Source organism: Tursiops truncatus, chromosome 16 (assembly GCF_011762595.2).
Source record: "Tursiops truncatus isolate mTurTru1 chromosome 16, mTurTru1.mat.Y, whole genome shotgun sequence".
Taxonomy (NCBI): Eukaryota; Metazoa; Chordata; class Mammalia; order Artiodactyla; family Delphinidae; genus Tursiops; species Tursiops truncatus.
In genome coordinates this window covers 63,067,332-63,089,519 of record NC_047049.1, presented here as the reverse complement: position 1 = coordinate 63,089,519, position 22,188 = coordinate 63,067,332, and the positions used below count along the sequence as shown (strand labels likewise).

Here is a 22,188-nt window from a genome sequence, read left to right as displayed (position 1 = left end):
TACACTTTAAATGGATGAACCATATGGTATATGTTTACATATCAATAAAGCTTTATCCCCCCCACCCAAAAAGGGAACATTTCATTACCTGTCTAATAAACAGGTTACAGTTGTCATGTTAATCTCCTTCACGTACCCCCTAGACAAAGCAAACAATGTTCTCTCTTCTCCACTTAAAATAATTCTGTCACCTGCCATTAGATTTGTGACAGGCATGACACCATTTTTATGTTGGAAATTATGTAAATATTGTCCATCACAAACTGTCTTTACATGTTCTGTTCTAATCAGGTTCCCAATGCAGCTGCCACTCTCCTCCCTATGAGAGAGAAAGAAAAAGAGAAATTAGTTTTAAAATAATCTCTCAGGACTTCCCTGGCAGTCCAGTGGTTAAGACTCATGCTTCCACTGCAGGGGGCACAGGTTTGATCCCTGGTCGGGGAACTAAGATCCTGCATGCATGCGACAAGGCCAAAAAAAAAAAGAAAATCTCTCATCACCAGATCTCTAGAAAGGTGCTAGGGAGCACCTCCCTTGTTGCACCCACAGTCTGGGATTTGCTTTTGTTAAATATTTATTTATTTATTTGGCTGCATCAGGTCTTAGTTGTGGAACGTGGGCTCTAGAGTGCTCGGGCTTAGTTTTCCTGAGGCATGTGGGATCTTAGTTCCCAGACCAGGGATTGAACCCAAATCCCCTGCATTGGAAGGCGAATTCTTAACCACTGGACCACCAGGGAAGTCCCTGAGATTTCTGAACAACTTGCATATCAGCACTTTGATTCTTGACTGACACCCCACCTCCTGTGCTGATACACATATAACACTACAGAAGACAAATCATAGTAACCTGACTCTGAACCTGAAGTGAAGAAAGTAGTAACGTTATTTCTTTACTGTTCATAAGAGAATTTATAATTATTGTTACTAAAACAATGGCAAGCAAAGTGATAAGTCCACTGCCTCTTAGAAGTAAGCATTAAGCATTTACAAACTCTCAGGCATTACTATTATACTAGAGAAGCTTGCTGGCGCGTACACTGGACCTATTTACTGTACTTATGTAGTCTGTTGAAAATGACTTAAACTTTGTCCACTGTAATGGTGCCTTGTGTTAAAGTCTAGTATTAAGGAAATAAAAATCTAAGGTCTAAAGTCACATTATTATCAATATTCATTCTGGAAAGAAAGAAATGGATCAAAAGCAACTAAATATGACATAAAGAAATATACTATGCAAAGACATAGAAAGTTATAACTTTACAAGTAACTTGTAAAAGAACGGATCTCACAAAATACAATATTGACCCACTTTAGAAAATGTGAATCTCTATCAAAACTTACAAAAATAAAGACTTTCAAAATGCTAGTATTTAAAATATTAAGTAAAACTTCATTAATTTCCACTGTACCAATATGCTAAAATTCACCTTATGATATATTCAAGTTTATAGTCTTCTCACTGATGAAAAAGGATTTAATTTCACTAGTAATTTTTTAAGTAAGATTTCTTGAGGTTTATTTATTTACATATTTGTGTATTTATCTATTTTGGCCGTGCCACATGGCATGCGGGATCTTAGTCGTCCACCCGCCCGCCCCACACCCTAAGGAGTGGAAGCGAGGAGTCTTAACCACTGGACCGCCAGAGAAGTCCCGAGGTATATTTAATCTACTGAAAATAACAATGGTGCTCTACTTAGAAACAATTCACTGACAGCCATCTGGAGTTGGCATGAATATACGAAACTGCATGGCTTTAACATGCTACATAACCTGTATTTGTCATGAATTACAAATTTCATACCACTGGCTAATCCAAATTACTGAAGTTTTACTGTATTAAATGGACCACTTACATATCTGAAGCAGGCGTTAACCATATAGTTTGGTAATTTTTTTTATTATGCTTTGACTGTGACTCCAGGGTTAACATAAGACACCAAAGGCTGAAATACTCTAAGTGTGTAAGTTTTAGATGCTGGGTTTCTTCTTTTATTTTGGGCTGCATGCTGGTCGGGACTGAACTGTCATCCATCTGTTGTTCAACCGCTCTAAAGATAAAGTTCCAAGTCAGAGATGCATATGAAACATTTCACTGGCTGGTTATGAAATGAGGTATTTCTAAAATAAATACACATATATGATAATCATCATAACTTATAACCACAGCCCCTAATTTTCTTTTAAAGTCATTTCAACATTTCATAAGCCAAATGGCTTTTTACAAAACAAAATGCCCTAGAAACTCAATACTGCATTATTTTGCCTTGAATGACTGTTCCCCTAACAAGTGCTGAAGTTTCATTATAGCCCAGTCTTCATTCCTATATGTAGCAAGTTTCGGCTTTTTGTAGGACTGCGTTTCTCAAAATCACAGTATTTGTACATCCAGCTCTGTGCCATTAAGAAAGTCAACATAAAAACATGGAGAACCATGTGGAGTATCAATTTTGCTCAATATTAATTTTGAATTTTTATATAGAAACAAATACATTATAGGATAGCATACAAAACATGGAGAGTAAAACTTAAGAGTTCAAAAATATGTGCTTGTACTATAGGCCCAGATTTCCCATGGTTCACAGTCTCTGCCATTAAGAGATCTTTTGATACAATACAGTTGACCCTTGAATAACATGGGACTGAACTCTATGGGTCCACTTATACGTGGACTTTTTTCAATAGTAAATACTACAGTACTAAATGATCTGAGGTTGGCTAAATACAGGAATGTGGAGGAATCTCGTATATGGAGGGCCATCTATAAGTTATACTAAGATTTTTCAACTGCAGGGAGGGTTGCCACCCCCAACCCCAGTGTTGTTCAAGGGTCAACTGTACTTTTAAAACTCCTTTATATGAATTTTCAGGCTGATTTAGAACTTTGGTTCTGATTTGATCGTTTCCTAGTCTGAATTTACATCTAACTACCTTCTTGTTTCCTCCAAAACTCTCACTGGCTATGAAGGTGTAAATACATATGATTGCTCACAAGACAGCTAATAAACTTCCCATATGTAGAAAAATAGACATATATAAGTAAGACAAGTCTACTGAATCATATCAAAGTGTCTGGAAGAACAAATTTCCCTATTTTGAGCTACAAAAGGTTTGAAATTAAAATATCAACTAAGAAAGGGAAGATTTCTTGAAATATCATTTAAGAAAAGCTGTATTAACAATGCCTATACTACATCTTTCTTAAATAGATTCCATAAGTTCTACAATTATTTCATTTCCCCAGGAACTATATGCAGCAAGATTAAAATATTCACTTTTGGAAAAAGTTTTAAAAGCATTCTATCTCTCCAAGGAAAGAGGCTTGTTATATAATATGAACTAGCTGTGCTTGGTTTTTTTTTTTTTCTATTCCCTTTGTTTTAAATAACCAAAATGAAACCATCAATGCCAGACCAGACAACAATGTAAAATCATTCTGAGTTGAATACTTACTTAACTGGAATTAATACTTTTGGAAGACAGTGTGTTTACCTGCTATAAAGAGCACAGTTGCCCATCTGTGAGCAATATTTACAGGTTTGCTGTTCCTCAATTATTTGTGGCAAAGGAGCAAGCTTTGTCTTCTCCTCTCCAGTAGCAGATTTGTTAATACGATGAAACAAAGAGAATGCCATCTGGTTTCTTAGCCTTAATAATTCTATGAGGGAAAAAAGGATGGGTGTTTTTTAAGAATTAAGTAAAGTTTATTATACATCTTTTCCATTATATATAACTTTCAGATTCAAAAACATAAAAAAGGAAAGAACAACATTCATATTTCCCACTATACTAAAATAACCACTGATAACATTTTGGTATATTTCCTTCAATTTTTGTTCACTTGATAAGTTCTTTGAATAACCATGAATCTCATAAGTAGTAAATATTGTGAAGCTGGTGTTTTACTGGCTGAATGCTAAGGACAAATACAGCTATCTAGAGTGTCTTGAATGTAAGACAGCAAGTTTAAAATAAAGTTTTATATAGTAAAATATTTTTAATTTATTTTTTAATGTATAGTTGATTTACAATGTTGTGTTAATTTCCACTGTACAGCAAAATGATTCAGTTATACATATATATACATTCTTTTTCATATTCTTTTCCATTATGGTTTACCACAGGATACTGAAAATAGTTCCATGTGCCATACAGTAGGACCTTATTGTTTATCCATTCTATATATAATACTTTGCATCTGCTAATCCCAAACTAAACGTCCATTGACAGAAGACTACATAAAGAAGATGCGGGGCTTCCCTGGTGGCGCAGTGGTTAAGAATCCGCCTGCCAATACACGGGACACCCTGGTCCGGGAAGATCCCACATGCTGCGGAGCAACTAAGCCCGTGCACCACAACTACTGAGCCTGCACTCTAGAGCCCACAAGCAACAACTACTGAGCCTGTGTGCCACAACTACTGAAGCCCACGTGCCTAAAGCCCATGCTCCACAACAAGAGAAGCCACCGCAATGAGAAGCCCGCACACCACAACAAACAGTAGCCCCCGCTCGCCACAACTAGAGAAAGCCCGCACACAGCAACGGAGACCCAACACAGCCAAAAATAAATAAAATTAAAGAAGATGTGATACATACACACACACACACACACACACACACACACACACACACACACACATCCATCGAATACTACTCAGCCGTAAAAAAAGAATGAAATAATGCCATTTGCAGCAACATAGATGGACCTAGAAGTTATCATACTAAATGAAGTGAGTCAGACAAAGAAAGACCAATACCGTATGATATCACTTATTGTGGAATCTAAACTATGACCTAAATGAACTTATATAGTAAAAAGGTTAATAGTGTTTTCAACTATACAGTATATTGTTCAAATTCTTTTTTTTTTTTTTTTTTTTGGCCACGCCGCACGGCTTGCAGGATCCCAGTTCCCCGACGAGGGATGGAACCCAGGCCCTCAGCAGTGCAAGCGGGGAGTCCTAACCACTAGATAACCAGGGAGTTCCCTAAAATTCTTTTTTTTAAAAAAGCACCACAACTTACCAATTACAACCTGTTTTAGGCCTAGCGATGGCAGTGAGTGATTGTCAGGTATAAATGTGCGTCACCAAAAATTGAAGGAAAAAACCAACCAACAAAACCCAGAGAAGTAAAATTGAGAGAAAACAGCTCTACCTCTTTTATCGAGATGGTTGGCAGGTACAGGGTACATCTGGCCGGTCTTCAGGTAGAGGAGCAGGCCAGCCTCTGGATCAGCTCTCCTCTCTTGGCTTAGCAGTGTGTACAGAACAAGCTGTGAAAACATGGTATATTTCATCAAATGAAACTTTAACTTTCTATATTTACATACATGTTTTGCAATCAATACATATCGTAATTTTAAAATCAAAAGGTGAATCAAGCTATTTCCATTTTGAAAATAACATGATCCAAATTTAGTAAAGGTAATACAATAAATTCAAAGTCAAATATTTAATTTCCACAAAACATAGTATATGCTTCTCAGTTTTACACAGACAAAAAAGAAATATTTAGAATTTTTCTTAGATGGTAAATAATCTCCAATAAGTTAAAGAGGGAAATTAATCAAGCTATGTTTTCCATTTTGAAGTTGTCTTCAGACAGTATTTTCCCTGTTTAAAATGAGTGGATTAAACACTAAAATGCATATTATTCATGTCATGGTTACTGTGACAACTAAATGAGACTAACTCTACTAACAGTTTACTGGGTTTTTTTCCAGAGCAGGAGGGAGCATTAAGTGCTTTAAGTTTATGTGGCACTCTTCAGAGAAACCATCTAAGACAAGTTAGAAATAGCTCCTTTAGTTCATGGAAACACCTTAGCAGCAACATTTGAGCCTATGTAGCATGTTTTGGGATGTCTTCTTATAAGCACTCCACTTGTGTTGCCTGATACAGCATAAGTAACCAAATAAAACTTTTAAAAATTAAAATGAACTCATAAATGACAGGGTGAAGCCTTGGGGCTGTGGACCAAGGGAGTCAACCCAAACTAATGGTCCATCTATGTTAAGTTTTTCCGTTCACGGGAACTGAGGCAGAAGGAAGAGGATTCTGCTTCTGGGACTTATTAAAAGGAAAAAATATCTGAAATGAAATTCCCTTCATATTATGATAAAAGAAAGCCGGACTGCAATTTTACAACACTGTTATAATCCAACTATATCACAAGTGAAATAGGCTTCTGTGAGCTGGTTTAGAGATCACAGCTCCATATAATATTTTTCCTTTAGAAAATGTGTTTCAGGGGGACTTCCCTGGTGGTCCACTGGTTAAGACTCCACACTCCCAATGCAAGGGGCACCGGTTTGATCCCTGATCAGGGAACAGAGATCCCACATGCCGTGCAGCACGGCCAAAAAAAAAAAACAAGAAAATGTTTCTAATGTCACATTACTGACTTAGAAATGAATTTTTAGAATACAATCCATTTATAAAATAAAGATCTTCCTTAACTAAAGTTAGTTTATAACATAAACTTTTTCTGTATTACCAAAGTGAGAAGTCAAATCTCCTAAAAGGTATATGTATACATATAGCAGATTCACTTTGTTATACAGCAGAAACTAACACAACAATGTAAAGCAATTATACTCCAATAAAGATGTTAAAAAATATATATATACATAACAAAAAAGGAAGTGATTTAAAATCTTTAATGAAAAATTATACCTGGATTTAATATTCTTTTGCTTATGCACTAGTAATTATATTCATTAAAGTTTTAATTTGAAGAAAAAAAAATTCCTAAAAGGGGAGATCTATGTCTTTCCTCATCCGCAATATCTATCTATTTACCTATCTATCTATGTATATATCTCAATGAATTACTATAATTATTCTTTCAATGTCTCCTTGTTTCTTACTCAATGAATATGCAATATGCACTCCAATATATTTGTTTGAGCCTTGTCCAAATCATTTTTCCTGTTTTTAAATATGATAAACACCACTGTATTCTTAAAAGTTCTTCTTCCAGCTTCTATTCTTGCAAAGATAAAAGTTCCAACTGAACAAAATTAAATACAGTAATATTCTTTGCCTTGAAGGCACTACAATTTAGAGCAGTGGCCTTAGAAGAAAGGTCTTTAAATCTAGACCACTTTAGATGCTGAAATGCTTTTGTATTTCTCTTCCTTTTAGCATTCAGAAGTGATTTCAAACAAACTTGTCCTTAAAAACACAAGTAAAAATTTTCAGCCTCACGTACACAAAACACATTTCTTCAAATCTTTGACTTCAAAATAGCTTTTCTTGGGCTTCCCTGGTGGTGCAGAGGTTAAGAATCCACCTGCCAATGCAGGTGACACAGGTTCGAGCCCTGGTCCGGGAAGATCCCACATGCTGCAGAGCAACTAAGCCCAGGCGCTACAACTACTGAGCCTGCACTCTAGGGCCCGCGAGCCACAGCTATTGAGCCCATGCACCGCAATTACTGAAGCCTGCGCGCCTAGAGCCCGTGCTCCACAACAAGAGAAGCCACCACAATGAGAAGCCCGTCGACGCAACTAGAGAAAGCCCACGTGCAGCAACGAAGACCCAATGCAGCCAAAAATAAATAAATTAAAAAAATAAATAAAAATTTAAAAAAAATAGCTTTTCTTCTATCTAGACATGATTTTCCTTTCACAAGAAGGCTTTAATCTAGCCAAGTCTTTGTTCATAATTTCAGCCATTTCTGTTTTACCAAAGTGAAAAATTCAAGTCTTCTGATAGGGGAAGCCTAATTTTTCCTCTACCTCCAGTATCTGTAAAACCCAATGATAGGTGAAACAACAAGGTTACCCTATTTTTCATTCCCAAATGGAAAAGCTTTTGTGAGAACCTTTGGTGCTTGGTACACAATTAAGAATAGCAAGAAAGATTTAATAAGGGAAGATCTTGTTAATCCCTGATTATACAATTCAGTACTTTGAATCTGAACCTATTTTACATAAAATCTGCTGAAATAAAATGTGAAAATTCCATGGGCAAAAGGAAGTTTAATTTATATTACAAATGCTATGTTATTTGTTATATTATTTGTTCCTTTAATACTTATTATACCATAAAAATACAATAATGTTACTACTTTTAGTTTTATCTTTGCTTATTTAAAAGTGTCTAGGGGACTTCCCTCGTGGTCCAGTGGTTGAGACTCCACGCTTCCACTGCAGGGGGCTCGGGTTCGATCCCTGGTGGGGGAACTAAGATCCCATGTGCCACAAGTACAGCCAAAATAAAATAAAATAAATTAAAAAAAAAAAGTGTCTAGAACATACCATAGACTGCCAATGTGGAGGTTGGCAGAGGGAATGGTAATAATTAGAAAAAATAGAACTTTATGTTAGTTACTTTGATTTGTTAACTCACTATAATTAATATAAATTTCAGGTCATTTTGAAGGACAACAGAAGACATATTTACCAAGGAGAAGATGATTAAGAAAACTTGAATTTAACTTAATGGTAAGATACAGTTCTATATTTCATTTTAAATAAAAATCAATATATTGGGACTTCCCTGGTGGTCCAATGGGCAAGACTCCGCGCTCCCAACAAAGGGGGCTCAGGTTCAATCCCTGGTCGGGGAACTAGATGCCACGTACATGCCACAACTAGGAAGCCCTCATGCCGCAACTAAACATGCTGTAACGAAGATCCCACCTGCCGCAACTAAGACCCGGCGCAGCCAAAATAAATAAATAAATATTTTTTTAAAAAAAAGAACAATGGGGCTTCCCTGGTGGCGCAGTGGTTGAGGGTCCACCTGCCGATGCAGGGGACACGGATCCGTGCCCCGGTCTGGGAAGATCCCACATGCCATGGAGCGGCTGGGCCCGTGAGCCATGGCCGCTGACCCCGTGCGTCCGGAGCCTGTGCTCCGCAACGGGAGAGGCCAAAACAGTGAGAGGCCTGCGTACCGCAAAAAAATAAAATAAAATAAAATTGTAAAAGAACAATGGGACATCTTTTTTTTAAAAAATCAACATCATTGGATTAAAGGTCAGAAGTAAAAGAATAAATTGACACTGCTGTTTCCTAAAGAGTATCCCATGTAGATGTTACATGAAAACACTAGCTCTGTGGTAAATTAGGTTTAGGAAATGCTGGGTTAAATTAAAAATCACCTGAATTGAATCAAAATATATAAAGCAACTACTTTTCAAACATATTAAAAAAATTTAAATATATTACACACTCATAATTTTCTTATTAATATTTATACCTGACTACGGTGTTCAATAGAATTTGATTCTTTGCCAGTTTTAAGTTCCAGTGGCATTATCTTATATTTCGTTTTACATCCTCTATGTATCTTCACGCCAACTGTAACATCTATTTTGCCCTTCAATCCAAACCTAGGAGACCAAATGCTTTCTTCAATATCCAGTGAGTTTATAACTTCGATATTACATGTTGAATTACCATCACTACCATCACTTGGCCTAAAAAACAAAACACAAAGATATTTAATTAATTAGAAATATTTAACTAAAATATTTAATTGAATGGAATTAGAACACTTAGCTCATTTCTTATATGCTGGCATTGACTCTACTGCATGCACGGAATGTGGGGATGGGAAGGAGTCTACAGACATTTATGGCAGTGATTCTCAAAGTATGCTTCCTGGATGAGTAGCATCAGCACCACCCAGGGAATGTGTCATAAATGCAAATTCTCAGGCCCCATTCCAGACCAACAGGTGAGGCCCAGAATTTGTTTAACAAACTCTCCAAGTGATTCTGATGCACAGGCAAGTTTGAATCCTATCAGTTCTAACTCATCATTTATTTATTTATTATTTTTATTGGAGTATCGTTGCTTTACAATTCTGTGTTAGCCTCCACTGCACAACAAAATGAATCAGCCATATACATACAGAGAGATATCCCCTCCCTTTTGGACTTCCTTCCCATTTAGGCTACCACAGTGCATTAGGTGGAGTTCCCTGTGCTATACAGTATGTTCCCATCAGTTGTCTATTTTATACATAGTATCAATACTGTATATGTGTTAATCCCAGTCTCCCAATTCCTCCCACCCCACCCCTTTCCCCCTTGGTGTCCATACATTTGTTCTCTACGTCTGTGTCTCTATTTATGCTTTGCATATAAGATCATCTGTACCATTTTTCTAGATTCCACATATATGCGTTACTATACGACATTTGTTTTTCTCTGACTTACTTCACTCTGTATGACACTTTCTAGGTCCATCCACATCTCTACAAATGACCCAATTTCATTCCTTTTTGTGGCTGCTAACTCATATAATTTAAATTTTCTTAATATTTATCGTCTGTCCCTTTCAGTTCATTCCCACAATAATCTTCCTAACTCAGGCCTTTATTTCCTCAAGTCTATCTATATTACAATGCAAAAGTCTCACTCCTTGGACGGCTGGAGCCACTATGACAGTCTGAATATTCTGATGTACAATTATTACACAGATTAACATATAATGGCTTGCACGTGGTTGCACCCTCGGTAACAAGGGATGTGTTTTTCCATGTAACACCATATTAACCTGAGTAAGAACAAGCTGTCTCTCCCCACTACCTATGCTGTGTGGGCCCTGATCACCCAGCGCTTCATCCCTACCCTCAACCCCACGACAGCCCTCAGAGAAGCTCAGGTGCTCCTGCACTTACTCATTATATCCTTTACTTAATCATTAAATGAATCCAGCTCTGCCACTATCAATATTTAACACTAAGTACTCAACATTGTTGTTTTATATTACAAAAGAGGTTCTGATTTTAGTATCTTACCTGTTAAATAAGCCAAGAGCACAGGAAGGAGGAAAAAAGGAATTTATGAATGTCAAAGGAATTAGAAGAGATGAAAATAACTTTTAAAGCCTCTTGCACTTCTCTTATCTAAGATTTACTCATTTTCAAAGCAGTAAGTTATTCTGCAGAAGAAAGGTCAGATAGGAACAGTCTTTTATTTATTAATCCTATTTTATACTCAAAGCCATATAAAATACTAAATGTAATGTAAATCTTAAATGAAAAGGATAAATTTTCTAGTAATAAAACATTTTATATCATTTAAAAATCAAGATTCAAAAAGTATAAGAATTCTGGCTGTCAGAATACATGATTTAGTTGATTTGTTTTGCTAATTTCATGTTATTTAGATCAGCATCTATTTCTTAACAAATGAGAATATTTTCTAAGAGGAAGAATGCTATCTTTGGTAATTTTTTAAAAACCTTTTCAGGATGCTTCAAATATAATCTCCAGGAATATACGTATACTTCTGCAATCTTGTTTTTTTTTTTTTTGCGGTACGCGGGCCTCTCACTGTTGTGGCCTCTCCTGTTGCGGAGCACAGGCTCCAGACGCGCAGGCCCAGCGGCCACAGCCCACAGGCCCAGCCGCTCCGCGGCATGCGGGATCCTCCCGGACCAGGGCACGAACCCGTGTCCCCTGCATCAGCAGGCGGACTCTCAACCACTGCGCCACCAGGGAAGCCCTTTCTGCAATCTTTGAAGAGGACAATAGAGGAATTCAGGGAAGCCACAACTTATCAGAAATTTCTTAAATATTAATCTGTTTTCTCTGATGGATGTTATCTGATCATGACATGTATTTAAATATACGTATATGAAATAAAGCAAACTTTATTAAATATGTCACATGTATACTTAGAAGATAGGTAATGAAACTTTTACTATTACTATTACTATTCTTTCCCCTAGAAAAAGAAGTAATGTGGTTTTAGTCTTAGATCTGTAGAACAAATGACAGGTACTTCAATTTAACTTCTATGCTTTTCATCAACATAATGCTATAAAACTCCTTTGAGAGTCACCTGATAGAGAATATAAGAGGTCATGAAGATTAAGAAAATACACATTTACTACTTATGGGTAAGAAAGGTTCTGTCTTGAAATGGCTTTTAAAGGTCTCATTCTCTGCTCTAAAGTCTAAAGTTTTGTTGTTTCTTTTAAAGACTAGCTATAGACTGCTGGGGAAATGATGCAAAGTAAAGTACAGAGAAGCGCCTCCTTCACAGACAGACACATAAAACCCCATCAGAAATAACTGAAACAAAGAAGAGTCTTACACCAAGCTACGGAGGTGAGAACACCAAGCTGAGAATCAAGAAATTCCTTGTTCTAGACTCTGCTCGACCACCGGTTTTTCACATAAAACCTGGACAAGTCACACCACCTCACTGGACCTCAATTTCCTTACTGGAAATCTAAGACTGAAATCTCAAAAATCCCCTTCAGGTCAAAGATGATTCTGAATCCCAAACTCTCCTAGGCTTCCATGATAACTTCTTCCAAGCTACCAAATCCCTTGCTGGTCCACTCCAAGCCTCCTTCGACGGATTCCACTCTCTCCCTCTGTCCTTATACAAGGTAACCTCCCAGGGTTCTATGCCTCTTCTGTTGCCCTCAGCAGATTGCTATTCTCTCTCAGCAATCCCCTCCACTTCTACATTTTCAACTACCACCAATACACCGAGTTCCTGGAGGGTTTTAGTCTCCCTGTAACACCTAGAACAATCCTGGGCACAGATGCAGCATGTAATACATTTTGCTGAATAGATAAGTCCATAAGTCTGTGAGAATATGGCAGCTTATTAACTCTGCAAAAACAATAAGCAAATTTTAGCCAAAAGAAAAAAACATGCAAACGAAATGCTAAAACAACAGTGAAAGAAAAGCTAGTATCTAAAACAACCATAAGGAATTCCCTGGCGGTCCAGTGGTAAGGACTTGGCGCATTCATTGCTATGGCCCTGGGTTCAATCCCTGGTTGGGGAACTAAGATCCCACAAGCCATGGGCAAGACAAAAAAAAAAAAAAAAGATAAAACAACCACAGAAATGGATATCCACCACAATTTTAAATCTCAAGCAAATTTAAATGACCAAAAGAAATAATAAGGGAGGAAAGAAAGGTAGGGAGGGAAGGTAAACAAGGATAAAGAAATAATTAGGGGGACTTCCCTGGTGGCGCAGTGGTTAGAATCCACCTGCCAATGCAGGGTACACGGTCGAGCCCTGGTCCGGGAGGATCCCACATGCCGCGGAGCAACTAAGCCCATGAGCCACAACTACTGAGCCTGAGCTCTAGAGCCCAAAAGCCACAACTACTGAGCCCACGTGCCACAACTACAGTAACCTGTGCGCCTAGAGCCCGTGCTCCACAACAAAAGAAGCCATGACAATGAGAAGCCCACGCGCCGCAATGAAGAGTAGCCCCTGCTCACCGCAACGAGAGAAAGCCTGCACTCAAGAACAAAGACCCAACACAGCCAAAAACAAATAAATTAATTAACTCATATATATATATATATATATATATATAAAGAATATTGCTAAGCAAAATGTTAAAAAAAAAGAAAGAATTAGGAACAATGGAAAACAAAATTCAGTTTGTTATTATTACAGAAAATCAAGAGACCAGAATGACAGAAATATTATAAAACAAAGCAAGGAACCAGGAAAAGAATGACTACTTAATAAACAGTTAGCAGATTATCACAATGACAACTAATGCACCAAGATCCACCCCCTATACCAGACATAGCAATCTGCTCCAAAGAAATAACAAAGAACAAAGCACTTATAAATTTATTTAAAAAACACTACAAGAAACTTTAACCAATTTACTCTAGCATTTTTTTAGGGTAAGGACCTGGTGGTAAATTTATGACCACAACAGAAGTAAAAAATATGATAAATAAACCCAATTCTAACAGCAAGATAAGCTTTGGTTTTTTTTAACCACTAAGTTTTTTTTTTATTGAAGTATAGTTGATTTACAGTGTTGTGTAAGTTTCAGGTGTACAGCAAAGTGATATACTTATAGATATATATGTATTCTTTTTAAAAATATGGAACGCTTCACGAATTTGTGTGTCATCTTTGTGCAGGGGCCATGCTAATCTTCTCTGTATCGTTCCAATTTTACTGCATGTGCTGCCACAACGAGCACAACCACTAAGTATTTTAAAAATAGATATATCAGAGTCCTATTGGCAAACTGATTGTGGTGATGGTTGTACAACTCTACGAATATACTCAATTATAAATAATTATAATAATAAAATAAATAAAATCTTACCGGCAGACACAGGACATTTAAACATTGCTAGCAACTTTCTAAAATGACTTAAAAAATTCTCAAAGAATTCTAGCAATATGCAAAAGGTTGTAAATTTTCCAAGTACCTTGGATGAAGTAGTCCAGTTATGAGGTTTTAATGCACAGAAATAACTGTCCCCGTAAGGTCCACCCCTCCACTTGTGTACTCTAATCCCTCTCTTTTACTCAATGACACAGCTCTAAGACTCCTCCCATCTCTTCTAAGTGTTAATGTTACCGTCTCTATGGAATTCTTCTCACTGGCATATAAACATGTTATACCTCCCATCTTCAAAACAACAACAAAGCTCTCTTAACCCCACATAAGCCATTCCATTTCTACATACCCTTTCATAGAACAACCTGTCAATATAGTAGTCTACATTCCCTGCCTCCAAATCCTCCTCTACCATTCTCTCTTGACTCCATTCTCATCACATTTTCTCCCCTGAAATCACCACTGACTTTTTTTTCCCTCACACCCTGCACCAAAACCTATCAGCACTACGTTGAAAATCTGACCGTAATCCAACTGATTCTCATCACTTCCACAACCCTCACTCTGGTCTAAGCCACCACCAACTCTTGCCTGGATTCCTGCAAGAACCTCCAAATTGGTGTCTCTACCTCTGCCCTTACCATATAGCATAGTCTCAAAAGATTGATTCTTTCAAAAGTAAATCAGATCAATATAGAAAGTAGCACAGAGAGAATAAGGAACTTGACTAAAGTTGCACAGACAAGTTGTGGCAAAACTGGGATTCACATCCAGGCTCAGTGTGTCCTTTGAACTTGAGAAAACACACTGGCACAAAGACCTGACTGTTCCCAAGATTTCTGATTCACAAATCTTAAAACAAGTTCAGATCACAAAATGTCACAAGATAAAATACTGAGAATATTGAGAAAAAGATAAGAATATTGATATAAAGGAAGTTATGACTACTTAAAGAAAAAGAAAATGTTGCCTGTTTAAAAAAAAAAAAAAGAAAGAAATCAGATCAAAAACCTCTGTACAAACCCTGCAATGGCTTCCCATGGTAGCCAGATTACACGTGGTCATGGACTCAGAATGGCAGCCAATATCCTGTAAGGCTTATGAGGCCCCAGGACAGCTGCTTCTCCTGTTCCACCTCACTCTGCTCCAGCCACACCGTAGGAGTGCGTTAGCCACAGGGCTTTTACCTGAGTGCTCTTCCTGGAAACAGCTGCATGGCTGCCTCCTTCACTTCCTTCAGGCTCCTGCTCAATGTCACCTTATATACAGAGGCCTTTCATGACCACTCTTGGGAAATAACATGTCCCTCCAACTCCTCTTTCTTATCCTCCCCATTGTTCTACACTGCACTTATCACAATCTGGCACCCTGCTGTTTACTTGTTCAGTAGTACAGAAGCACCATAAAGTCAGTTGCTTTTTTTTTTTATTTTTTGCTACTGTGATCCCAGCACCTAGAACATTACTTGGCACATATTAGGCACTTAATAAATATTTGCTGAATGGGCAAATAATGGGGGGAAAAAAAAGGATGACCTACAAATTTGTATCAATGCTACTTTAAGGGGAAAAAAGGTAAAAAACAAACCAAATGCCAAACAGTATTGAATGCCTAAACACACTATTTAAACATACAGCACAGGGCTTCCCTGGTGGTGCAGTGGTTAAGAATCCACCTGCCAATGCAGGAGACACAAGTTCGAGCCCTGGCCCTGGAAGATTCCATATGCTGCGGAGCAACTAAGCCCGTGCGCCACAACTACTGAGCCCACGTGCCACAACTACTGAAGCCTGTGTGCCTAGAGCCCATGCTCTGCAACAAGAGAAGCCACGACAATGAGAAGCCCACACACCACAACGAAAAGTAGTCCCCGCTCACTGCAAAACCCACGTGAGAAAACCCACGCACAGCAACGAAGACCCAACACAGCCAAAAATAAATAAATAAATAAATTTATTAAAAATAAATAAAAATAAATAAACATACAGCACAAATCCATGGTAATCAACACATGAGACAGTCCATATATGATAGTAACACAGAGAAATATATATGAAATTAGGACAGCCCTCCCATATATTTATAAACTGAAGATTTTATTAAAAAACTATACCTACATCCAAAAATTATAAATTTTACTATAGTGAAAATAGAATTTTCTATTCACTAGATTATTTTTTTTGTCCAAGAATTATACTCAGGACTGTAACTTATAAAGTAAGCAAACAAAAAGGCTAGTCATAACTTGACCTCTAAAAAGCTTTAATTCAACATCTTGAATAAGATCCTGGTCTAAAGATATGAACACCATATAAACAAAATGGGTTTCTTACAGAGAGAGCTGCATCTGAGGGAAGTCAGTTGAAGTATGTTTATGCATGAAATCTCCAGCCCATTTAGAAAATGAAGGAAGATACTCCTCTACTTCTTGTTTTATTTCATCTTGATTCAGATTTAGGCGGTACCTACCAAAGTAAGAGATATTAAATATGAAAGCTTAAATATGAAAAAAGTAAACAAGGAAAAAAACATTCAAATAAGCAACCCAAGTGCCCATCAACTAATGAACGGATAAATAAAATTTGATATATACAATGGAATATTATTCAGCCTTGGAAAGGAAGGAAATTCTGATACTTGCTACAACATAAATGAACCTTGAGGACATTAGACTAAATAAGCCAACAACAAAAGGACAAATACTGCATGACCGCTTACGTGAGGTACCTAGAATAGTCAAATTCATAGAGACAGAAAGAATGGTGACTGCCAGGGACCGAGGGAAGGGGGGAGTTGTTTAATGGATATAAAGTTTCAGTCTGGGAAGATAAAAAAAGTTCTGGAGGTGGAGGATGGTAATGTTTGCACAACAATGTCAATGTACTTAATGCCACTTAACTGTACCCTTAAAAGTGGTTAAGATTGTGATTTTTAATGCTATGTGTATTTTACCACACACAAAAAATCCAAATAACAGTGACATGACATCAAATTTCAGATCTGCTCCAACTCCTATCATCTCAGGTCTAATAGGTCCCAGCTACACTTTTGTGATAAAAAAGAAACCGTAGAAGATGTTGCTCCTGAAACCCAGCAATGGAAAGTAGAAAAGTAAAAGAGGAAAAAAGACTGTAGGAACAGAAAAGTCACATCAGCCTTACCGAATTAAAGGACAATTTATAGGAATGTTAACTTCTTAAGTCAGAAGTCAGCAAAGACTACCAGAATCTAGTCTCAGTTTTTCAGGGTGCCCATAAGGTCAAAACTATGTCATAATAATACTACAACATTATTTGCCTTTTTTGCTCTTGTTTTCTCATGAGTACACAGTGGAGATTTCTGAGTCCACATACACACATACAATATAGCAATATAGAGAATGAAGAAGCAGATATAAGAAACCAGATGTCTTTTTTTTTAATTGGAGTATAGTTGATTTACAATGTTGTGTTAGTCTCAGGTGTACAGCAAAGTGAATCAGTTACACGTTTACATATATCCACTCTTTCTAGATTCTTTTCCCATATAGGCCATTACAGAGTATTGAGGAGAGCTCCCTGTGCTATATAGTAGGTCCTTATTAGTTATCTATTTTATATATACAGGTGTCAATATGTATTAAGTCATAAAATTAAAACATCTGCAAAAATGTAAAACAATGCCACTTGTATCATTACGTTTTTTTTCAGAAACAGTTATTTTTCATTAGACTGTTATTTATATTAACATGGAATGGATTGTTATTGTTATTTTCAAATTAACCAATAAACATTTTAAAACTGTCTCAGTTTTCATTTCTAGTACAGTAATTATCTATAGATATAACCCACATAAACAAAATCTCCTCAGGGTCCTCAATAATTTTTTTAGTGTAACATGGTCCTGAGACCAAAAAATTTTGAAACCTGCTGTCCCCTTCCCAGGATAGTTCTCCCAGCTCCTTCTGCATGTTTAAGCATCACAATCTTAATAACTACTCTGGGGTGTTAAGAGCACACGTGTTTCTGTCAGATCACACCTAGGTTTGAATCCTAACTCTTTATTAGATGTGTAACTTTGGGCGATTCACTGTTAGCTGAGCCTCAGTTTCTTCATCTGTAAGGTGAGTTGATAACTACCACACAGTTAGTTTGATGATTAAATAAAACAGCCTACGTAAAGTATTACTACTTGGCTTATGATAAGAACTCAATAAGGTATGAAGATAATAACAGTGAATACTCATATAATGCTGACTCTAGGCCAGGTACTATTCTAGGTGCTTAACATGAACACTTTCAACCCTCATTATATCTCTATGAGATACTATTATTGTCACCCCACTTTAGAGCCAAGGAAACTGAAGCTCAGAAGTTACTTCCAAAGGACACACAGCTCTAGCTTGGGAACCTAAGTTCTTAACCCCTATGCTCCCTTCTACACTGTGTTTTAATAATTTACTGCCATAATTTTCTCCCTGCAGGCCTGAGTTCACCTGAGTACTGGTATAGCCTCCAACAGTCTGCAAACTCCTTTCAAAAAACACAACTTACCATTTTTCTCTCCTTCTGAAGATAGCACAATATTCAATAACATATTCATCAAAATCTGAGACTCCAAAACGCTACAAATTTACCATATAATAACTCTGTAACATTTCTAATACCAAATTTAATAAGCTCTTACTTTCCTAGGTTTCTGCTACCTCTGGCTTACCAGAACTAAGAAAGCAGAGCCCTACCAGTCCTCTGGGAGAGCCAGTTCAGCAGGGAAGACAAAATTAGCAATCCTAGCTCTGCCAAGATTGCTTGTCCTGACCACAAAAGCAACTTCAGGTTGAAGGCAAAGCTGAAGAATCTCAAACCAGGGAGCAATTACTGACACCAAAGTGCCCCGAATGACCTACAGAAACACAATCAGTCCACATAAGGCAAAGGGTGTTTGTCTGAAAAAGGCTGTTTGAAATCTGGGAAACTTAGAGTGGATGAAAGATGATATAGGTGAGGACGTGGGGGAAACAAGGACCCATATATTGCCTATAGAAATGCAAAATGAATTCTGCAATATACACACATATTAAATCATTAAGTTGTATACCTTAAACTAATACAATGTTATATGTCAATGATATCTCAACGAAACTGGAAAACAATGAATGGAAGAAAGAAACAGGACAATGTCTACATAGAGCAATTTGACAATATATATCAAAACTTTAAATGTACCCAGACCGGATCCTGTCCTGGAGGGAAAAAAATGCTATGAAGAACATTACTGGACAAAACTGAAATGTGCACAGTAGATCAGACACAAGTATTATAACAATGTTAAATTTCCTGAAGTTGATAACTGTTCTGTGGTTACATAAGAGAAAATCCTTATTCTTAGGAAATACACATTTAAGTATTTAAAGGTCAAAATAACACATATACAGCTTAATCTCAAGCGGTTTAGAAAAACACACACAGCAGGTAAATCTGAGTAAACAGTGTATGGATGTTCTTTGTACTACTCTTGCAACTTTTCTCTAAATTTAAAATTATTTTCAAATAAAAAGATTTGTTAACAAAAAGATACACCCCTATGTTCACAGCAGCACTACTCACAATAGCCAAGACATGAAAACAACCTAAATGTCCATCGACAGATGAATGGATAAAGACGTGGTACATATATACAATGGAATACTACTCAGCCATAAAAAAGAATGAAATAATGCCATTTGCGGCAACATGGATGCAACTAGAGATTATCATTCTAAGAGAGGTAAATGAGAACGAGAAAGAAAAATGCCATATGATATCGCTTATACGTGGAATCTAAATCATGACATAAATGAACCTATCTACGAAACAGAAACAAAGTCACAGACATAGAGAATAGACTTGTGGTTGCCAAGGGGAGCTGGTTGGGGGAAGGATGGAGTGGGAGGTTGACGTAAGCTCTTATAAAATGGATAAACAGGGCTTCCCTGGTGGCGCAGTGGTTGAGAGTCCGCCTGCCGATGCAGGGGACACGGATTCGTGCCCCAGTCTGGGAGGATCCCACATGCCGCCGAACGGCTGGGCCCGTGAGCCATGGCCGCTGAGCCTGCGCGTCCGGAGCCTGTGCTCCACAACGGGAGAGGCCACAGCAGTGAGAGGCCCGCGTACCGCAAAAAAAAAAAAAAAAAAAAAAAGGATAAACAACAAGGTCCAACTGTGATAAATCATATATTCGATATCCTGTGATAAACCATAATGGAAAAGGATATAAATATAAATATATATATATATGTATAACTGAGTCACTCTGCTATACAGCAGAAAATAATACAACACTGTAAATCAACTATGCTTCAATAAAAATTTTTTTTAAAAAGATTTTTTAAATGTTTAAATGTAAATATCCTCTGGTCCAACAATTCCACTTCTAAGTATTGAGCCCAGATATATGCCTGCACAGCTATTAAAATTAAAATGTACAAAGGTATTTATTATAGTGTTGCTAATAAAAGCAAAGACTGAAATGCCAGGGGCTCTTAAATAAATTACTGTACATCCATACAATGAAACATTTTGCCACTCTTAATTAAAAATGAGATAGCTCAATCAGTACTAATATGGAATAATCACCAAGTTTTTTTTTTTTGGCCACGCTGCCCGACCTATAGAATCTTAATTCATTGACCAGGGATTGAACCCGAGTCCATAGCAGTGAAAGCACTGAATCCTAACCACTGGACCGCCAGGGAACTCCCAAGATTTAATATTTATATACAATAATGTGTATGGTATGCTACCATTTATATAACAAATAATATATAAACATAAATAATCACACACACAATCACATGTAAATATTTGAAATCTCTGTGGAAGGACATACAAGAAACTGATAACAGAAGTTGCCTCTGGAGCTCGGTAGTGACTGACCAGGGATGCAGGGGTAGAAAGGACTTACTATCATTGTACACCCTCTTGTACTATTACAACAACACATGCTGTATGTGAATTTATAAGCTATTTAGAAATAATAATTTACTATTAAAAAAAAAAACCTGCACAACTGGGTAATCTTTTTCGTAAATAACCTTCGCAAACCATCCTGGAACCATTCTTCACTGTCACCATCTCCTTAGGCAGATCCTTCCTAGTGTTTTACTTTTTACAGACCAGGACTCTTCTAAGTTTCCAAACCAGTCCACACTGGTTATTTAAAGTCTTCTGCATTTGAATTCTGCCTTTTTAATTTCGAGCCAAATCACCGCAAAATGACATGTAACCACCTGTTCTTTCCTGAGGCTATAGAGATACTTAAGGTTTGGCATCTTCAAGCCTAGACTTTTATAGATATAATGAGAGGACAGAGCATGAACAGGTAAAAACCTGTTCTAAGATCTGTAATAAAGTAGAAGGGCCTATGAGAGAGGGCAGGAAAGAACTTTGGATCTGTTATTTTTAGGCTCTGGGAATTTTAAAAAGTATCCTTTGGAACAGGGTTGGGCAAGATTCATGAGAGAATTAGTATTTTCATAACTGAAATGAAACGTATTTCCCCTTAATGACTTAGGATATAATGATAAAAAAAATAATAATGCAGCAAAATGGGTGGAGAGAGATTACCATACTAAGTGAAGTCAGAGAAAGACAACTATCATATGGTATCACTTATATGTGGAATCTAAATATGATAGAAATGAACTTATTTAGAAAACAGAGACTCACAAACATAGAAAACAAACTTATGACTACCAAAGGGGAAGGGGGGGCAGGGGGGGTGGGGATAAATTAGAAGTTTGGATTTAGCAGATACAAACTACTATATATAAAATAGATAAACAAGGTCCTACTGTACAGCACAGGGAACTCTATTCAATATCCTGTAATAAACCATAATGGAAAATATGAAAAAGAATATATAGGGACTTCCCTGGTGGCTCAGTGGTTAAGAATCCGCCTGCCAATGCAGGGGACACAGGTTCCAGCCCTGGTCTGGGAAGATCCCACATGCCACAGAGCAACTAAGCCCGTGTGCCACAACTACTGAGCCTGTACTCTAGAGCCCGCGAGCCACAACTACTGAGCCCACGTGCCACAACTACTGAAGCCTGCGTGCCTAGAGCCCCCG

At 37.2% G+C, this 22,188-nt stretch overlaps 1 protein-coding gene and 1 non-coding gene across 2 annotated transcripts in view; both read right to left on the bottom strand.

The window, feature by feature from the left end:
• DNA2 (DNA replication helicase/nuclease 2) overlaps positions 1 to 22,188 on the bottom strand; it is a 48,566-nt gene that overhangs the window by 17,947 nt on the left and 8,431 nt on the right. Inside the window, exons 5-10 of the mRNA XM_004324452.4 lie at positions 16,434 to 16,565; positions 9,218 to 9,437; positions 5,163 to 5,280; positions 3,495 to 3,660; positions 1,859 to 2,053; positions 89 to 319 (exon numbers count right to left, since the gene is read on the bottom strand). Coding sequence (XP_004324500.2) covers positions 89 to 319; positions 1,859 to 2,053; positions 3,495 to 3,660; positions 5,163 to 5,280; positions 9,218 to 9,437; positions 16,434 to 16,565 — 1,062 coding nt within the window. The remainder of the gene's footprint in view (positions 1 to 88; positions 320 to 1,858; positions 2,054 to 3,494; positions 3,661 to 5,162; positions 5,281 to 9,217; positions 9,438 to 16,433; positions 16,566 to 22,188) is intronic.
• On the bottom strand, positions 13,847 to 13,953 carry LOC117308600 (U6 spliceosomal RNA). The gene has a single exon (XR_004522691.1). It is a non-coding gene; the product is annotated as a U6 spliceosomal RNA (small nuclear RNA).